General features: G+C 41.5%; 1 protein-coding gene across 4 annotated transcripts; it reads left to right on the top strand.

The window, feature by feature from the left end:
- Positions 1-63: 63 nt before the first annotated feature.
- Positions 64-15,168, top strand: klhl17 (kelch-like family member 17). 4 transcript variants are annotated; one of them, XM_062392939.1, is made up of 12 exons: positions 64-358; positions 2,706-2,964; positions 3,610-3,737; positions 3,864-4,085; positions 8,443-8,559; positions 8,692-8,905; positions 9,554-9,698; positions 9,971-10,138; positions 10,285-10,373; positions 10,536-10,609; positions 10,716-10,897; positions 12,918-15,168. In XM_062392939.1, the coding sequence occupies exons 2-12, from the start codon at positions 2,751-2,753 to the stop codon at positions 13,144-13,146; spliced, it is 1,782 nt and encodes a 593-aa protein (XP_062248923.1). In that variant the 5' UTR covers positions 64-358; positions 2,706-2,750; the 3' UTR covers positions 13,147-15,168. The 4 variants fall into 4 exon arrangements, with proteins under 4 accessions (XP_062248923.1, XP_062248925.1, XP_062248926.1 ...); XM_062392941.1 differs by having other exon boundaries at positions 65-358; positions 3,616-3,737; XM_062392940.1 differs by lacking the exon at positions 64-358 and adding an exon at positions 715-1,143.
- The last annotated feature ends 5,750 nt before the right edge of the window (positions 15,169-20,918 follow it).

Here is a 20,918-nt window from a genome sequence, read left to right as displayed (position 1 = left end):
TAGCAAGAGCAACCCGTTAGTTCGGTCCGTTACAAACAGCTTATGATGCTTTATGTCGATGAATGAAAGCGTTGAATTTACTCCCTCAAAATATGAATAGAACCAGCCTGATAAATCAAACGTCGGCGAGCACAGCAACCTGGAAGTTTCACTGTCAAAGATGTGCGGGCGAGAACAAGCAGTGTTTTGATGCTGCACGTGAGCTTTAACTGGAATCCTCGGCTGCAGCGGAGAAAAGCAGAAGACATATTTGACTTCTTCATGTGTGTGTCTGTCACGTTACAAGGTTATAAAGCTGGGTAAGCGTTCAAACAGGAAGAGAGCGGCGGTGTCACCCCGACACCGACGACGACTGGTGGTGAGTTGAGCTTTTGGTTTTCATTCGTCTGTGACGGCAGAGCTAACGTGAGCTAAGCTAGTTAGCCCATACATACAGTAAAACAAGGAAACTGTGAATTAGATGTTATTTTATTTAATGGTTTAATAGGGAAATGATAAACACACAAACAGCGCTTTCGAAAGTGGAAAACAGGGATTTACTTTATACATTGTCGAGCGGTGTTCGGTTGGTGGTGGTTTGATTCTGCAGTCGGAGCTAGCCGAAGCAGCAGACGGTTCAGCTTCTAGCCAATCATGTCGCTTCTAATCCAAACCCCGCCTCTCGCTGTAGCGCAAATGTGTTTATCGAACGCACTTCCGGACTCTGGTCAGCCACAAAAAGAGGGGCGCTTAAGGTCGCCCCGCGTCGCGTCACATGATAAACAAATATCAGTTGGAAAGGGTTGACATTTGCGCCCGTGGAGCCTCCTGTGTTTAACATGGGAACCTCTGCCCCCCCACGCAGCTTCTTATTTGAACATCATGATCAGCGATGCCTCTCTCTCATCCCGTAGCTCCGGCTCCACCTTAACAAACCGATGTCAGCGTTCATGCAGTTTTTTTTGCATTGACGTCAACAGTATACAGCCATACAGCACAAAACAGAGGCTTCCTCCATATGTCGTATGCCTGAGTCAGAATATGGACAGATAGTCAGACACTGGGGCCACTTTCGAAACCAATCTGACTGCGACAGCCGCATATTTATCTGCCATCACCTGGAGGAAGACACTGAATCCAAGGATCATCTCGACACAGCCCCCGGTAAAGAAACACATCCATTCTCTGTGCTGCAGCTGCTGATAGCTGCTGATATTCTAAATAGATGGAGTGGGGGTTGGGGGGTTTCTTCAGATCACACAAGGGGGCTGATGTATGAGGAGAAACATCCCTCACACTGACAAGAGATTACAGTGCATCCAACAAGATTGTTGCATGTGCATGTTTGCCACTCAGGCGTTGTGTGGATGTCAGCCAAGGTTTTTGAGCCAGAGAGGGGAGAGGAGATTTTAAGAGACAAGCCTGGGATGATCAGGACCAGTGCTTCTCTCTGTTAGTTGTATCTGTGGAAATCGAGTTGTCGCGCCTGCCCTCAACCTCCCTGTATCAGTGTCTCAGTTTTCAGCATCGTCTCAGGCTTATTACCTCCGGCATGACAGCAGGTTGTTCTCTCGTAGATGGTTGGTGTGGTTTGTGGTCTTTTGTGTTTTGGAAAATGGGAGCCAGAGCTAAACGCCAGACAGCTGTTTTGACATTTGAGACAATGGTCTTCTGCGGGACAGGTGTTCAGTTGAAAGAGTGATTCTGAACAGATGACAATTATTATGATGCACTGATCCTCAGACATTTGTCTGCTGGACTGGAGAAGTGTGTGAAACTTAAACACAATCACTAATTTGTTGTTGTGTCTCAGACTATGAACTGATTAATATTCCAGTATTTGACTCATAAGGTTGTAGAGGCAGCTTTTTGCTAATTTTTGTTTCTCTATATTGACTAACTGTAGCGTACATTTTTATTTGTATTAACAAACGTTTAGTGAATTGAAATTGTTAATAAATCACAATTAGAAGCCCAAGATTCGTCTACATCCCACATCAGGATGTACTCGCTCGAATAAGGATATTCTGATAAATTATCTATTTGTAAGCTCTTCGTCAGTGGAGCTGGGGGTACCTTGCTTGAATTTATTTTGGCATATGATATTTATTTTATTACGGTTTCCCTCAGAGCATCCTAAATATTCCTCTGACTGCAATTTCTGAGATGCTGCGTGACGATGGTTATGCAACGTTCTGAAGTGGGTTCTCCATCCGAGAGCAAAGCAGCTGAGTGTATAAAGAAAAAAAAGCAAAGTCAGGCTTCATCCTCCTACCCTGCCTAACAGAGGCTGCAGCTGGGATGAGGAGGTGGTGGGAGTTGGCTGCTGATTCTCCTGGAATTAAACTTGTTAGTCAGAGGTCGTTGCCAATAATAAACCAAGACAGTTCAATGGATGAGAAGCCTGCGTTGATTTGATTTTAAGTAAAATTCCTGTTTGAGTCTCTCTCTGTTGTCATAATTATATTTAATCAGTTTTGACACTGAATCTCAACTAATGAGGCCAGCCATTACTTTGTAATGGTACTGATATTTCCATCATAGCTGTCAAGATGCATGCCATAACAATAACTGTAGGTACAACGATTGCTCAAGACATCTGTCATAACACCTGCATCCCTTCAGATAGACTAAGCTCTTATGACTTTTCTGATGACGGAAGACATTTTTGTAGGACGGTGACGGCAGCATTAACTGACATTAAAACGGTTTTCTCGGGGTTTCAGTTGGCCAGAGTGTGGCCCAGGCCTGCGACCGCCACATCAGGCACCATGATGGAGGGGGGCATGCAGTTGCTCAACCGCGATGGGCACAGCATCTCGCACAACTCTAAGCGCCACTACCACGACTCGTTCGTGTCCATGAACAGGATGCGACAGCGTGGCCTGCTGTGTGACATTGTGCTCCATGTCTCCAACAAAGAAATCAAGGCGCACAAAGTGGTGCTGGCCTCCTGCAGCCCCTACTTCCACGCTATGTTTACCAGTAAGTTAAGCCCATCTTGTCCAGCTTGTCTATATATTCCTCCAAACATCGCCTGTCTCCACTTCACTTTGTGCTCTCATCTCTGAATGCCCATGAAGCCCATCATGTTCATGCGTCCGACGTTAAACTGCACATACAATTGCATAGTTGCTCATAGTTTGATGACAGCACGATTTGTGTGTGCAGTGAGTGCACCTCATCCTCCCAGCATCACGTTTCCTTCCCCTTCATCCTGTCTGTGGCACAGGTGGTCTAATGAGGTGTGTGTTTGTCTCAGATTTCCTCCCGATTCTAGACCTTTGTTAGGGAACAATGAGTCGCCAGGGCTGCCTCTCATCTGACCCGCTCACTAACTGCCCCATTTTCACAGAGACCGTTGATCTTTACTATCAGCTAAGCGGCAATGGCAGCTCTCCTGTAGATACTGTGTTTGTGATTTCATCAAACTACCAGGATATGGAACATGAAACCTTAAATGACTGATTAAATGGACATCAACAAATGAACTGTGCTGATATTTGGCAGCTGCCCGGTATACATTAGGAGCTGCTGTGTTTCAGTATGATTGAACGGGGAGGCAATTAGACCTGTCAGCTTTTACGGCATGTAACTCTAGGAGAATTGTAACCACTGTCATTGTGTGAGATGCAGATGAGATGTCAGAGAGTCGGCAGACCCACGTGACCCTTCATGACATCGACTCTCAGGCTTTGGAGCAGCTAGTCCAGTATGCCTACACAGCTGAGATTGTGGTCGGGGAAGGAAATGTGCAGGTAAGGCTTATGATTTTTCGATTTATTGAACAAATTGTTGAATCAGACTTTGGCTTTGACCCCCCCCCCCCTATCTACCATAAGGTGCAATCAGACTCATGATGTATTTCCACCTGTAATCACCAGACGTTGCTCCCAGCAGCAAGCCTGCTGCAGCTCATCGGGGTGCGGGACGCCTGCTGTAAATTCCTCCTCAGCCAGCTGGACCCCTCTAACTGCCTGGGCATCCGAGGCTTTGCTGACACACACTCCTGCAGCGACCTGCTCAAATCAGCACACAAGTATGTCCTGCAGCACTTTGTAGAGGTGTCCAAGACAGAAGAGTTCATGCTGCTGCCACTGAAACAGGTAAGCATGATACTTTTTATGTGTCCTGCTGTGTCTTCTACAAGATAGTACTATATAGAAAACATAGGTGGCGTAGTCATAGGAAATAAAGAGTTGTTGATAATGCTAATGGAAATTGCTTTTTGCGTTTGTTATACCTCTTTTATACAAAAACTCATTGGACGTGGGAGTGAATGAAGATTGTTTCTATTCTCATTGAAGACAAAAGCCAGATGTTTATGGTGAACATGGTAGACAAAACATTCTGGTTACGGCCTCGTCTGAGTTTATTTTGTGACAAACGGAATGAACAGAAACATGGAGTAATACTGAGAAGCAATTTATAACCTTGTCTATTGGCACAGTTGTTTCCAAATGAATTTTTTCAACTCCCCACAGACTCGCCTGAGACAAATTCCCATCAGCATGCTATGTTTTTTACACTCATTAGAAAACATCAGCTAGCTGCATCAATCACTGTTTCTTGTTGCTGCCATGGACTATTCTATCAGGCACAGGGGTGAGAATTCAATCTCAAAGGTGTTGGTACAAAAAACTGTTCGTAAACTGCTGCAGTTCTGTTAACTTATTTACATAATATGTAATTATAACCCATGTGGGGTCTATTTTTCATGTCTGTGACACATTCTCCAGATATAGACGTTGCATGTCAAGTGAAATGTTTCAGTTATGTAACCCCATGCAGGCTAACAGAACATCTGGTGAAACAGGCAGCTTCATTGGTTTCCTGTTTTTTTGTTTAGCAGCAACTGATCTACCCTCTCACAGTAAATCACCAATAGTTCATATGTGTAGCTAAATAGTTAAAAGCATGAAGCAAATATGAATGTTATCCTAAATTCCCTGCATAATTAACATCAGTGAAGTGGGAATTGAAGTGAAGCATAGTGATGGACTGAGTGTGTTCATTTAAAAAAGCATAAAATAGTAATTCCACAATGCCATTTTCTATGGCTAACAATTAGCAAAGTTGAACCAAAAGTGATACGACATCCCATGATGTCCCCGTGAATATTGTTTTGTCAACCAACCTAATAGATTGTGTCTAAAGACATCCTCCACACTTACTTTGTTCTCTTTCTGGAAGGGATTGATAACCTCGAGTCACAGCTGCATGCTACTTTTACATCCCTCTAGAAAGTTTACATTCAATCACAAGTTTTAATTGGCCAGTAAGCCCAGTTTATGTTTATCATTGTAGATTTGTTATACCCAGGAAAATTGTGGGCTAAAAAGTACAGAACCATGACAACACTTCTTCCTTTGTGCCATTTTTTTATTATAGACTTCTTATAGCAACTAACAATAATATTGTGATACAGATATCTCTGTGATGCAACTAATTTCATGACAATTGTATCTCGGTCAAATTGGATTAAGAGCGTAATATTCTCTCATGATTGGCACCGTATTTTTGAAAGTGTAGTTTCAAATTCTTCCAAAGCCTCTCCTTTTCCACCCTGAACACAATTCTCTATCCAAACTAAAGGTTCCCTGAACCGAGTGTAACCCCCGCTGATCCAGCTGCGGGGGTACATCTATTTAATACCCTGCGGTTGTCATGGAGACAAGCAGAGCCAAGTCCCCAGCCACTGTTGCCCATGTCAGACTGTCCTCTGTTGCAACTCATGGGGGACTTGGTGGTGTGAAGTAGGTCTGTTGCTTTGTTCTTGTGCCAGAATGTACGTCTATTCACACACCAGGCTGAGTTTGTTTAGCTGTGATGTTGGATGAAACCAACTAAAGTTCTTTAAACAGATTGTCCCGCATCTCAGAAAAACTACATTCGCCATTAAAAAGTGCAGGGTTGTGTCCCCCGGTAACCCTCATAAATAACTGCCCTGATCTGGCAAATGAACTTGGCCAAATGATCTCTTATTCCTGAACTTGGCTCAGCAGCAACAAAGCTGTGGTTCCTTTCCTCGATGTGGTAATTAGGTAAAACAAGTGACATTATCACAGCGTCTGTGCTGTTAATAAAAGTGACAGTGTTGCTTACCTCTCTGAGGTGTAAGTAAGGGTTTCTCCCTCCAACTAACCTTTTTTTTTTTTTTTTTATTTAGTTAAGGTTTTAGGGGGAATTCAGGTTAGATCAAGTCAAGCTAGTTCAGTAAGAGCCATCAAGTGGAGCAGTAGTGGCAAAACGGTTGCTTAATGGATTCCCAAAACTATCAGAATAAACTGCTTAAGTGGCGTTGATCAAGGCACAGAAAACCAGCTACTCCCTAGAGTGGCCCAGCTGCCAGTAGATCAGACATCGGCTGATTTTTAGTGAGTGTGTAGTGAGCCAGAGAATTCCTAAAACAAGAAGGCATTGTTTTCCGAGAAACTGCCCCGGTTGAATAAGGTTAAAGAAACAAAAAGGCACAGGCTGCTAAAAGGTAAACAAAGTGGTAGCCCCACCACCCAAAACCAACACACAGGACGGGGACCTGCTGCCACTGTAGGTTGATTCACAAGCCTGGTGATAAGGGATTCATGTTCATTTTTTACAGGAGGTAAACCGGCCTATGATTTCAAGTATGAGTATCACAACATTGCCCTACATTTTCGAATATACCTTTATCTTGTTTTGTGAAAGCTCCTGAGTGGTCATGAATAGGACGCTGTTTTCAAAGTCTTTAACTTTTTACAATTTAAAAAAAAAAAATTGTTATGCTTTTGATTTTATTAGCCTCAAAATAGCATGCACAATTTAAAAGCCCATTATATTAGAGAGACACTAGAATGTCACACAGTAGAGAGAATGACTCAGTCAAGACCCTATAGTGCCCTTAAATTCAATCAAGCTGCACCAAATTTCATGTGCTTATAGATATCAGATTCCTAGATATTTTCCTCACCAAGATCCATGAATTAATCTCTGGAAAAATTGTGAACACGTTGAAAAAGCTCTATAAAACAATATTTAAGAAAGTAAACTATTTTTACAAACAAAACGGAAAGGGGAAAAACATGACCTCCTTGGCAGAGTCAGAAAATATTCTCTCTTTTATGAAACGGCGTCTGCTTCAAGCGAATGTATGTTGGTTGAGCCATGTGAAGTTAGTATGAATTAAAGTATCGTTGAGAAGAGTAGCTGCTAGCATCACTTCCCCTTTATCTTGCTACTTCTCTAAGAAGAAATCCCCACAGCACCAAAGACTGTGCTCCCACAGGGTAAAACACAAAGCCTCACCCGCTCTGTCTGTGGCTTCCAAAGCCTCAAGACTGGATCTGCAGTGTGTGTGTGTGTGCCGGCGCAGTCCATTAAAGTTAAGAAGCATAAAGCCAGATTTAAAAGAGATGATTTTCTTTTCTTCGTCTCCACTCTTCTGTTTTACTATTTCTTTTTGCTTTGCCCCATTCTGTCTGCAGTTGTTCTGTGACTGTGATAAATGTTCTGCGTTTTCTTTCATTGTTCTGTGAAGGATGTGGAAAAGCATGACAGGATATTCACTAGTTTAGTTTGGTATTGCTTTGCAGATGTTGCATTACACGTGAGACATTTTGAAGAAAACAATGGATGAGCGAATTGTAATTGCTGTGTGAAGAGGTGTCTCATGCATCAACCTCTTTTCATTCATGCTGTCTTCCTTTTCTTTAAATCTCTACATATACACACGCTTTTATGCATGCAGTCCTAAAAGGGACTGCAGGGTGGGGCAGTAGCAGCAGTAGCAGCAGTAGCAGCACTTCTCTGTGTGACTGTGGATTAGTGGAGGCTGTTAGGCTATAAACTGTTGCCCTGATCTGCCCAGGGAAGACGACAGCAGCAGCAGCTGCTCTGGCCCCATCCAGGCCTGCCAGCTTTGGGTTGATCTGGGAATTGTGCCAACCAGCCACTCGGACTGCAGCACTCAGTCGTGCCACAGAAACGCACATACACATAATAGTAACTTAAAATATATCACAACACCACTACACACATTAATACCTTACAGTGGCAAACAAGCATTAATGCTGGAATGGTCCAAGTTAAAATGCTGCCTAAAATGGTTTGTTTAGCTTTATTTTTCATTGATTCATTCAATTAGATTGGTACTATTTTAAATTGATGCAGACGAGGCATAGTGCCACCAATCAGTCAGGATAAAGAGTATCAGGTCAGGGGAGAGAGAGGAGAAGAGGAAGGAACAGAGGCAACAGCTCAGCAGACAGATTCAGGTACATCATACCGAAACTAACCCTGTCTGCGGCCAACGCAATTTTCTTCCTGTGTTGAAACAGATCTTTCACTGTCCTTTTTTTCATAAGCAAATGCTGCTGTTAGGCTTTTTGGATGGTTACAGCTAAATTAATGGCACTGTAGATTTACATCTGATGAAATAATTTATGTAAATATTTTATAAAATCTACTTTGCCCTCCCTCATCCAGGTCCTGGACTTGATCTCCAGTGATAATCTCAATGTGCCATCTGAGGAGGAAGTGTACCGGTCCGTGTTGAGTTGGGTGAAACATGATGTAGATGGACGCAGGCAACATGTACCATGGGTAAGACTGGTTCCATCTCACCAGACATGATGTCTCAACTCTGAACTTTTTTAGTTGGACAATAAGGTACTTAACATCCCCTTTCCCCATCTTAATCTGAATTGACCTCCCACCATTCTCTTTCCCTGTCAGCTGATGAAGTGTGTAAGGCTGCCACTGTTGAAGCGAGACTTTCTTATGAGCAATGTGGACACGGAGCTGCTGGTGCGTCATCATTCTGAGTGCAAGGACCTGCTGATCGAGGCCCTGAAGTACCACCTGATGCCTGAGCAGAGGGGCGTCCTCAGCAACAGCCGGACACGCCTGCGTCGCTGTGAGGGCGCCAGCCCCGTGCTCTTTGCTGTTGGTCAGTGTGGTACCTACCAGTGTACACTTTGGCGACACATCCCATGTTACTCAGAAACTTAAAAATATAAGTATTTATGTAGCTGGGAGATAAAAAAGGGTGAAATGATTATATCCGATCTTGTGTGGAAGCTTTGCAGTATTGTATCTTGTAGTCATGTATCGTAGACATTATACTATGTGTTTCAAAAAGAAAAGGGAAAAATCAGATTCACCACGCGATTTGAATGAAACAAGCACTGAATGCCACTTCCTGCTTTCTGATCATATCGAGAGCTTTTCAACTCAATGATAATATCAATTGTCTTTTTTAGTTTAGTTGTTTGAGAAAAGAAAGTCAGTTTAATGTAGTAACGTTTTACATGCTGAGGCCTTGCATAATCCCAAATTCACTAACAACTAAATCATAGCAATTCCAGTACAGTTCCTTATTTTGTCTTGAGGCTAAAACTGTTAATTTGCAATTACAACATATTTGTTTGTGCCGTTTATGAGAATATCATCATCCATTAATTCTAAGCCATGAGTCTTTGTGGATCTCAGCCAAAATAACCTAACAAAAACGATCCCTCTGAAATGAGGCCACACTTTCGCCACAACCGCTACACTGCTTGATGTTAAAATGTGGTTTTGTTGCTGTGTGTCTCAGGTGGTGGCAGCTTGTTTGCCATCCATGGAGACTGTGAGGCTTACGACACCAGGACAGACCGCTGGCACATGGTGGCGTCCATGTCCACTCGGCGGGCACGGGTGGGCGTGGCAGCTATTGGCAACAGACTCTATGCTGTTGGAGGGTGAGTGATGCCAACCATGATGTTGATTTCTACCAAGCCACCATCTCATCACTCAATCATTCATAACGTTGTGTTATGAACTAAACCTGACTTTCGTAATGAGGACTGGAAGGTGGTATATTCGGATGTTTTGACTAAAAAAATCCTGAGTGATAGATATGCAAAGGGTCAAACAGCTGCGTCCTTCGGATAAGCTATTGAAATGTTTTCCTCTTTTAAAAATAGCTTTTAAAGTCGACTTTTCTGATTAATTTACATCCATATCTCCTCAGGTATGATGGCACCTCAGACCTGGCAACTGTGGAGTCTTACGACCCCATCACCAACTCCTGGCAGCCTGAGGTTTCCATGGGAACACGACGGAGCTGTTTGGGTGTAGCTGTACTACACGGCCTGCTGTACGCTGCAGGAGGTTATGATGGCGCTTCCTGTCTCAACAGGTACACACAGACAGTGATAGTACGAAGCTGTGATTTAGTGCAATGTTTTAGCTTGTTTGTGTGTTTTCGTGACCAGATCTTAAAGACAGTTAATTTATATAGTGAAGTCATTATATTGAATTGAAAGTGTTTTTCTCTTCTCGCAGTGCTGAGCGCTATGACCCTCTTACAAGTACATGGACCTCAATTGCTGCCATGAGCACCCGCAGAAGATATGTCAGAGTCGCAACTCTGGGTAGGAAATTGCCAAAAAACACATTACTGTGAACATACTGTTCAACTTTGTTTACATTTTACTGTCTACGTTTTAATGTCTGAAATCAAGGGGGAGTTGTACCTTTTGGTACTGAAGTCCTAATATTTACATTCTGAGTGTTTACTCCCTTTTCCCCTCCAGATAGCAGCTTGTACGCAGTCGGAGGTTATGACAGCTCCTCACATCTCGCAACAGTGGAGAAATATGACCCGCAGGTAAGTTGTATGCTGTTAAATTTATCATCACAGTAAGACGTCTGTTGCCAGGTGTGGAATGTGAATGCAGATGACCCAATCCACTGTCTCTCGATCTGATGAACAGAGCAACACATGGACAGCCATAGCCAACATGCTGAGTCGCCGCAGCAGTGCCGGTGTGGCCGTGCTGGACGGCATGCTGTATGTCGCGGGAGGGAATGACGGCACCAGCTGCCTGAACTCGGTGGAGCGGTTCAACCCCAAGGCCAACACCTGGGAGGGAGTGGCCCCCATGAACATACGCAGGTTAGTCTGGAAACAACTCGCTTTGATATAAACAGAACTGTCCAAGTGCAGTTAAAAAGAAATATGTCTTCGTAGCAGTTTAAGGTACGATAAGGAAATAATTGGAATGAAGTCTACCCACTTTGAACAATGCACCAAAACATTTTCAACCGCTACAACTCAAGATCAAAACTGCACAAGAGATCCAAGCATCATTCAGAGATAAATGTTTGGAGGACTGGTTCCATTTTTTTAGAGACCAGAGCCACCAGAGCTGGTGAGAAAGCAGCTTGCAGCCTAATCTGTTCCTACTAGTTATATTACAAAGGCAGAGATAGTAAGTTTAACCACTGCAAAAAATGAGCAGGCCCTATTCCAGTGTGTACCAAAGGCACCTTGTGTCAAAGTTACACAGTTACATTACTCATTTCAAGTGTCTGCTTCATTTCAATTAGTAAAAATACGTTTTTTGCATTTGTTTATCTGACCTGTACATTTGAGCGCATCAGCAAAAAGATGTGAGGACAGATGACATATGACAAAGGAGCGGGGGTGGATCCAGGAAATGTGATTGAGCAATACACACAGGAGCCATCAGGACAACCGGGTTCTAGGATTCCAATTCCAAATCACCAATCTTGCATTAACACTGTAGTCTTTTCGGAGTTTCTCATAAGAAAACAACAACTGTGATAATTTTGACCTGTGGAAAATTGGATGGAAGCCCCGATCATTCTTTATACTACAACAGTAGTTTCTTTTCTCCTCTTTGTTAGAAGATGAAACTTGTCTTGCAGGTGATTGTCAAAGCAAGTTTGTCTAGTGATGCAGGCTTGCATGCACACTCTGATACAGCATCAACATCAGAGAGGGAGACGAGGCAGTCTGTGATGTCAGGACGCATCAGCAAAATCCAGATATTCCCCTGGCCCCACACACACCCTCACTCAGCCTCTTTTTTTAACACTATATTGCCATGAAGAAAACACTCTGCTTATTTATACTGAACCAATCAAACCCAGTATGTTGCCGACCAAGTGTGCGATTTCCGATTCTATGAAATCGCATCATCTGTTGTGTTAGGCTCGGTAACACAACAGTTTACTCGTGTCCCGCCACACCAACTCTCCCTTTAACCCAGATGTTTACCCACCTCTGTGTCTATGACCCGCCCTGTGCCTATTTTACAGAATGGGGAGACGTAATAAATGTGCAACATTCCTGCCATGAACAGGCTGGGTTAAAGGGGCTAATGTCTGGGATGTTTCCAGACCTCTGCAGGATCCTGTAGACTGCGCAGCCCCATAAATAACTCAGGTGTTAATCATCAGTGTGGCTTTGGGTGCTTTTATATCCAGTTGCTGAGAGGCTCAATTTACACAGACCAAACATCACACTGTGTTCACCGCTCACCTGTCGCTCTCAAAGCACATTTGGCACAAGCTGATGTAAAAATATTGGAAAAACAATAAATCATTGTTCATGACAGATAAAGAAAATGTTCAGTTTTATTGTCTCTCCCAACTTCCAATGACCCTCTTCTATATTTAAATTAAATTATAATTGGTAATTCCTTTTGGTCTCAAACTGTATGACAGGATTCATATGTCATTGTTCCACTTGTATGACTCATACATCTAATTTTAGAATATTTCTGTCACAATCTCTTTTCCAGTAGAATATCACATTATGAAAGTAATTCAAAGCAGACAATGCATTCAGTGTCAGTCACTAAGCACAAATGTCTACTAATCCCAGGTGATATTAGGCGAGAGGCGTGGTACAACCTAGGTCGCCAGTGTACCGCAGAACACATTCACACATAAGGACAATTTAGAGTCTCTAAGTTACCCAACCTTTATCTGCATATCTTTGGACTGTGATGAATGAAGAATAATCAAAATGAAATGGAAATCATTGAGATTATTTTTCACTTCAGATAGGACCAACAGAAATGGCTTTTTAATCATTTGCAGTAAGGCTGTAGAATACATGGAAAATTTATTTATTTGTATAACCAGATCTAATTTTCTGTTTCCAGGAGCACCCATGACCTGGTGTCTATGGACGGCTGGTTATACGCAGTGGGAGGCAACGATGGCAGTTCCAGTCTCAACTCCATTGAGAAGTACAACCCGCGCAGCAACAAGTGGGTCGCGGCCTCCTGCATGTTCACACGCCGCAGTAGCGTGGGCGTGGCCGTGCTGGAGCTGCTGAACTTCCCACCACCCTCCTCACCCACCCTCTCGGTTTCCTCCACCAGTCTTTGACACGGGGTCACCACTTGGCTGAGCTCAGCCTCTGCTGCTACAGCCCAGGCTGGCTCTGGGAAGAGGCGCAACTGCTCGGTTTGAGATGGTGAGGAGGAGCGGAGGATGGGAGTGGACAGGTAAATGAATGGGAGGGCGAAAAGAAAAAGGGGAAATCCCTGGTTCGGTTAATAAAGTACCATCAATAATTAGTGGCCCTCTTGGTAAAGATTTGCTGACCATGTCGTTAAAACGTGCAACATCAATCAGGAATTCTTAATCAGAATCTCTGAAAATGCTTAAACCACTCTCGCAAATTTTTACCAAGTGCCAGTAATTCTGGAATGGACTCTGGATGCCTGAATGTCCATGGTACAGCTCCACCATAAAGATACCAGCTCCCTATTTCTTCAAGATATTCCTGGATCAAAATGTGTGAACTTTGACCGCTCTTTCCTCAAGCTCCTGGTTTTTTTTGGTACTTCTGTCATGTGTGAAGTAAATGTTTGGGGTTTGATGTTGCCGTCTTCTGCAAGATTTTTATTTAGATGGATTTCTAAAATCTATAAAAAAAGAAACAGAATGATTTTACTTTTGGAATGTAACGTTCGATTGGTGAAACCATGCATGTCTACGTACTGGCATCGACTCCCTACGGGAGGATAAAATGTTGTAGTGCTGCCATGCCACACTAGGTGGCAGTCACAGGTCATGCTCTAAACCCTTCCCACACTGCAAGAGAGCATGGAAACCAGCGTGCAGAGAAGCTACACCCTCAGTTCTGCAAATGAGGTTGGATCCTTTTTTTCATCCAAAAACAGAACAACTATATTGAAGTGTATTTATTCATGAAATGTATAAATGATAATATATTCAGTTTTTAAAGATGCTTATAGAAGGACACAGATCAGACCTATGCCTATTTAAGAGTGTTACTAATATATTAATTTATGTGTGTGATGTGCAAACCATCAATGGAAATGACAATGAGAATGTCGGTGTGAGACATTTTTGGGTTTCTCCTGAGAGGACTGAGAGTTGCATTTTGATATGCAGGATTTCATTTGCATTTCTTAATGTTTCTTCACTGCCACAAGCATGATCTCACACCGCAACACATGTTTACTACATTTGTGCAAAAAGCTTAATTTGCCTGCACACCTATTGACCAGTCAGTGTAAAGACTGTTTTATTTAATCCTGCGTCTCTATTGCATTTAAAAAGACACAGTGTGATATAATCACTGTACATGGTGACAGCTTAAAATGCATAACACAGTGAGTACTACTGTAGTTTATCTTCAGTATACCAACACTTGACCAGAAAGAGTCACGTGGTCGACACTTGGTGCTGTCATATTTCCCTCTACACTCCATCAAGTGTAGTGTCTTGTTTTATTACCTCATTTTTTTAAATAGATCCAAGTTGAACTACAAACAACTGTATAATTAACAACTACACTGGCTATGGAACCAGTTGTTCTACCAGTGATTTCCAATAATCACCACAGAACTTGAAATTTATAAAATAAATGGATCACATTGAGTCTCGTCTCAGTTAAGAGTCAATACCTGGGGTCAGTTCAGTTCATGTGTAGCGCAGTGATATTTTCATTCCAGACTTCTAGGAAGTTGCCTTTTTTTTGTCCTTATTTTGAAGGATTTTGTTGATCTGGATCTGTTTACTTTGGACATCTATGCGTTAGAGTGGACCCAGTAGAATCGGGGCTGTGATGGTCTTATGGGGATGCCGTGATTCTGTAAAGTCACCGTGAGACAAACTTAAAGACAAAAGGTGCACAAAAACACACAAGACTTTGGCCTCCATTCTGCTGATTCAACTGTAAAATAAAAAAAGATAGCTAAAGTTATGGTTGTGCAATTTCAATGTATCTGTTACTTTTTTAGTTTGTGTTTAATGTGGTGATACTTGTTTATTTATGTTTGTTATTTATGAGGAACTTTAAAATATTGAATTTTGCACTATTCTGAAATGGAGCAATACTACACACTGTAAAAAAGGAAATAAAGTTGTTTTCAGATGTGATAACTTGATGACTTTGAATACAGACACACATGCACATGCACATGCACACACTGATTGGTAAAAAATTTGTATATCCTTTAAATGAAATGTCTCTCCAAGTACTGCAAGCCTCCCAATACAGGTCACTCTGGATAAGAGAGGCAGTTAAATGCCCAATGAAAACACATAAAAACACACACGCACGCTGAAAGCAGTGTCCGTAACAGTGTTTGTTGCTAGGCTCACTAAACACTGTCGCTTGGTACCTTCCCAACATACTCCTCTTTCACAGTGATCCAAGCAGACAGCTGAACACTCTCACTTTACCCTTCTTGACCTCAGTTGCATGGCATTCACACCTGTGGTGGCCGCTGCATGCACTCGAACCTATGAGCTCCCACTCTCAATACAAACAGGAATAATACAGGAAACACCGCAAAATCCTGCAGCTTTGAATGATGGGAAATGGGCTACGACTGCACACAGCTGGTTTAACAGGACATCACATCCTCTGTGCAAGTACACATGCAAGTGGATTTGGAACCTCTCAATTCATTTTCGATTCCCTAGAGATGTTACTAATTTTACCAGTTGATGAACAGAAAGTACAACCATAACCTGAGCAATGAAACTTGTGAAATATGCCAGAGTGTCAGAGTGATTTGATGATGCATGGATCACCTGATTCTTGGAAGTTGACAGGAACTTGAGTAGAATGAGATGAATTCACGTTGCTTACAATAGACGTGGTGCCAAGTGTTTTTTTTGGAAGTTACATATTCAGCTCCCAAGATGGTTGATTGCACAACAACGCATGAAGCCATTTACTCATGTATTCTGGAACATACTCTATGCACAGCGGTGTGAGAAGTTTAGTGGATGAATCATGTGTTACCATTTGCAGCCAATGTTATAAACATGAATTCAACCGACCACTGTCAATGTTTTCTCAAATTTCACAGCCACATATCAAGCATGAGAGGAACGAGTGTATGAAACAAAAATGATTTCGTCAACGTGTGCAAAGAGGGCTCTAGACTGTCTGACAATCTTCTGTGTTTGTGCGTCACTAAGTGCTCGAGCTGCGAGTCACTTCTGCTGCCATGAGGATGCTAATGAGTTTACAGCTTGTCCATATGAGTGTGCTCACGCCGGAGGACCTGCTGCAGCTGATCCTGGGGTGAGGGGGGGGGGGGGGCAGTTCAACCCACTGGAGCCTCTCCCCTTTCCCCTGGTGTCAGCCGCTGCACAGCCCTTATCGGGCCATGGAGATGCTGTCATTCTCTGTGGAGGGGCTGAAGTGTCAGCTGCACCGCTGCACCTATGAGAGGCAAACACTTCCCGACATGCTACTTCAGATAAGAGCCGGCTTGTAATGGAAAATCTGTCAACCCCATCAAACCTCTTTATCAGAAATAAAAGGAAGTCTAAACCAAACACAGGAGCACTTTGCAGAGCAATATGAACAGTATAAATTACTGCACATCACAGTTCATTAGCTAGCTAACATAAACCATCTTTTCAATTCAACTACACCAGCATATTTTCAGCCAGGAATTATATTTAATCGTAAAAGGTAAAACACTTTATTGTATTTCACCAATAAAGGTGTTGTTCAGATTATTGGAATCTTGTGCGGTTCTTGAATGCTCACACTACTTTTTATGCTACTTTTATACACAGCTTGTGTATGAAGTGGTTGTCTATGGGCTACCCTCAGGTTACCTGTTGCCCCCAGAGGGAAAAAATAATCATCATGATCGCATGGAAATCCAGAAATTCAGCTAATCTAAAGTGGAGTGAGGGGTCGCTTTTTTCCAAGCTTTGTAATAAGAGGAAACCACAATAAGACTTTCGAAACCTCTGATGTGGACCAATCATCTTTAAATCACCTGATGCTTATACAATCACAACTTACCATAACACAGTGACTCATTCATTCCCAGTATATTCAGAATCTATGTCTGAGAGAAATTACACTTGCACCACAAAACCGGACATGACTGTGTCCTTTTAACTACATCAAGTATCTCAGTCCATGTTTACAACGTCTGATTTCAAAGGGCATCTCTCCCATTCAGGGGTCATTCATATTTTAAGCTTGTGAAATAACGTTCACAAATTACTTAACAGCTTGCAGTTGTATATTTGTTGTTAGAATTGCACAAGAAGTTTTATCAATACGAAGACATTTCGATTTGATTCTGTCCAAACCTGTCTTCAAAGAAACGTCAGTGGCCATTGTTTTAGGTTGACAACATTCAGATGTTGCATGATACAATAAGGTAAGAACAGCACTTGAGGTTATGATAATTCTTAAATATAATTTCATGAATTCTCTCTTAAAGAAAACTTCAACTTCTTCTCCATAACAATTCAATATTGTTTATCAGCTTTGAAAGAGGTGGAAAATCCTTACAAAACTATTTAAGAATATATTCAGAATGTTTGGTAGATAGGTACAGGTAAATTGTTGTACAGGAATATTAAAGATAAATAGAACAGTAAAACAAATAAACTAGTTTTGAATCAAATTCATATGATTGATAAAAGTATAAAGCTTAATTTTTAACTTGTTAACAAACCTTTTATGATTTCTTTCAGTTTCTGAGCGGCATACGATTGTAACTGTCCATTGACTTACTAATCTTTTGCTTTCCATGCAAGTTAAGATATTGGGAAAAAAAATAGAAAGTAAATAATACAAAAAGTCATAAAAAAAATCCTATGTGCATATTTGTTACCTCTTGATAAAAGTAATCTTAGATATAAATCACATAGACTTAATAAAGTCTGTGTCAAAAACAGGCATCTGGCGAATTTAGAATCTGAAACATTCGGACTGACTTTGACTGATCTTGTCTTCAAAGTGGGGCCGAGGTCCAATTAAGAATCCTCTACGGTGGTCGTGTGTGAGAACTTTGGCACGTCGGAGTCTCCGTTGGACACCCGATGTTGGGGGCCTCGTAGCCAGACTCCGTTTTAGTGGCCCGGGGTGTGACTTTAGCACCGCCGCTCTCACCCGCTGAGTCTGGGTAAACACAAGCGAGAGACTTCTCAGGGAGAGCCAAAGTTCAACACAGCATACACGGAGGGAAGGGCTTTATGAAAATAGATTTGAGGTTTCTTCTCATCTCATGAAACGAAACAGGTGGGTTCAACTTTAGGGGAATATGAAGTATAATTTATTTTGCATCAGCTGTAAATGGTCTGAGTGGCTGGATGACATGTTTATTATTTTGGGAGCAAAGGCTGAAACTGGAACATACCAAAAAATAAAGTCATTATTTTTAATGACCATGTGGGTTATTGTTAGGAAACAGCTCATTCAGGAATCGTCGGTCCCACCATATAAAACGTGACGGGGAAATGAATGGGCTGTTTGTATGCTGTTGGTTTTGGCAAATGTACCTGGTATTTCCCTTTTTCCCGTTGAGTAATATGACAAGAAACTGTGGGAGTGAGATCTACTGTGGTGAACTTACCCACAGGGCGACAACAGGCACATTCCCTACCGTTAAAACTCAAGTCTCCTTTCCTCAATGGTGCCCTGTAAAACGTTGGCAGAAGCTGGTTTGTATAATCCCATGTGATGAGTTCAACCACATATAACAACAGTCACCCTCAAAAGCTGTGGTGGTGGGTTGTTTGTGTGTGGGTGGGTGGGTTGGGTGGGGGGGGGGGATCCTGATGTCACATATCTCACATATCAGTCTCTCCTAAACATGGTTGACATTTAGTGAGACCACAAAGTAGGACTTCAAGATGCTGCCTTCAGACTGAGGTTGTACTTTCAACACGGGTCAAGGACACGATAACTTTGATGCTGAATTCATTTGCATTGGGAGAACAGTCAATAAAAAAATGGAAATATTCTACAAGCATTCCAGTTTTAAAAACATCTGATTATATTTTGCCTTTGAAAGTTGATGAAATAGCTTAACTTTTAAAAACATCAGTGTGAGTCACAACCTTTTCACCGCAGAGCTTTTTAAACAATGTGACTCAACACGACACTATTTAATTGAGTATTGTTTACAGAATTAATTACTTATAGCATCATTTTATATTTACGTAGATACTATAAACTGAAGATGAATGGTGATGTGCTTGCATACAGCATGTGAGTAAATGCTAAATATATACAGTATAATCAGTTACATTAGCTTTTTGTGCATTTATTTACCATCTCACCCTTGTAGCACCTCTCAAAGTTCAAACACTAAAGTTAAGGGAAATTTCATTCATTAGTTTAAGTAGTTTTGTCGTGATTTATGTCGTTGTCGAGTGACAGAAAACAAGATTCATCCTCATGAACACTGAATGAATAAATGCATCATAGTCAGGCAATTTCATGCAATATCTGGTGAGATGTCTCACTCTTGTCATGGGGGAAATATATTTACATGATGAGGTTTATAATACCTGATATTTGTATTATATTTTTACTCTGCCAAGGAGATTATGTCACACCTACGTTAGTTAGTTAGTTTGTTTGTTTGTTTGTTTGTAAGCACGATTACCCAACAACTACTGGACAGATTTCCACAAAACTTGGTGTTTCTTTAATATTGCGAGATAGGGCGTTTTCCAATATATTCAACATTTTCTTGAGGACAGATATCTTCGAGTGTGTGCAATTTAGTGCAGTTTGGCAGTTTAAGGGAAGTACCTGGCTTTGGTGGAGGTGTGTGCAGGACTCAGTTACATGGAAAGATTTCCCCACTCCGGGTTTTGGACCTCGGCCACTGCTACTTGCTTGTAAAACCTTTGTTGCATTTCTTGAGAACGGACTGGATCCAAGATGTAAATCTTTGTCACGCCTGGATGATGTATTTTTTCTGACACCACTAACTGAAACTGGATTGTCATCACAGTAGAAAATCCCTGGCAGTTTTTTTCTTAGCTGCCTTCCTCATGGAATACTGCGGAAGAGACATGAGTCATCGTGTCGGCTACGTGTAATATCAAGTTCATTTTACTGCTTTTTCAGTGATGATACACAACCAGACAAGAAACCTGTCATCAAATGATGACAGCATGGGTTGAATTACAGGGACCATAGTGTAGTCAGTTAGATTACTGATTAAAAGCATCAAATTACTGTCAATGGATCCAAATGAGATATAATAAACATAAAGTCCTCAAACTGCTACAATGACAATAGTGATTCAGAGGTCCCTTTAACTTAAGTCACATAAATTAATCGTATTTACCCTGTTTAAAAGCATAGTGCATTACAGAGGAGTGTGTGCATTACTAGCATTGCTCTATATTAGAGAAAACAATGTTTCCTGAGAGTAAGAATCCATTCCATTTAATGGATTAAGTAAAAAAGCTTTACTAAGCCTGCAGGATCCTTGATAGTACCTACTGTCTCATAAAAAAGTTTAATATGTGGACAAAAAAGAATGTGTGCATGGTCCACGCTCCATTGATTAAGGATTTCTTGAAATTGAATCAGTTTTTCAATTGCTTGTGTCATTTGACCCAGTGTTTTGAAAAGTGCTAAATAAATAAAGTGTATTATTGTTGTTATTGTTATGATTTAAAGTAACACCAAAATAATCAATAATAATCAAATGTTGCCTCATTTTAAACATTCCCTCATTTAATTGTTAGGAGTTAAATTACTAATACTATGTTAGAGATATTATATATATTCTCCTCCTTATGATTTCTATGACCTAAATTTTACACGCCATGTTGTTTCTTTCATCTACACATTTGTTATAGTTTGAGTTTGTCACAAGTTACATATTACGTAT

This window comes from Platichthys flesus, chromosome 7, assembly GCF_949316205.1.
Source record: "Platichthys flesus chromosome 7, fPlaFle2.1, whole genome shotgun sequence".
Classification (NCBI taxonomy): Eukaryota; Metazoa; Chordata; class Actinopteri; order Pleuronectiformes; family Pleuronectidae; genus Platichthys; species Platichthys flesus.
Note: the sequence above shows the minus strand (reverse complement) of the source record. Positions and strands in the feature narration are given on the sequence as shown.

Coding starts and splice junctions, on each gene's coding strand:
- klhl17 (XM_062392939.1), top strand. CDS start 2,751: ATGATGGAGGGGGGCATGCAGTTGCTCAACCGCGATGGGCACAGCATC. Junction 3,738..3,863: donor TCGGGGAAGGAAATGTGCAG/GTAAGGCTTATG, acceptor TGTAATCACCAG/ACGTTGCTCCCAGCAGCAAG. Junction 10,610..10,715: donor TGGAGAAATATGACCCGCAG/GTAAGTTGTATG, acceptor TCTGATGAACAG/AGCAACACATGGACAGCCAT.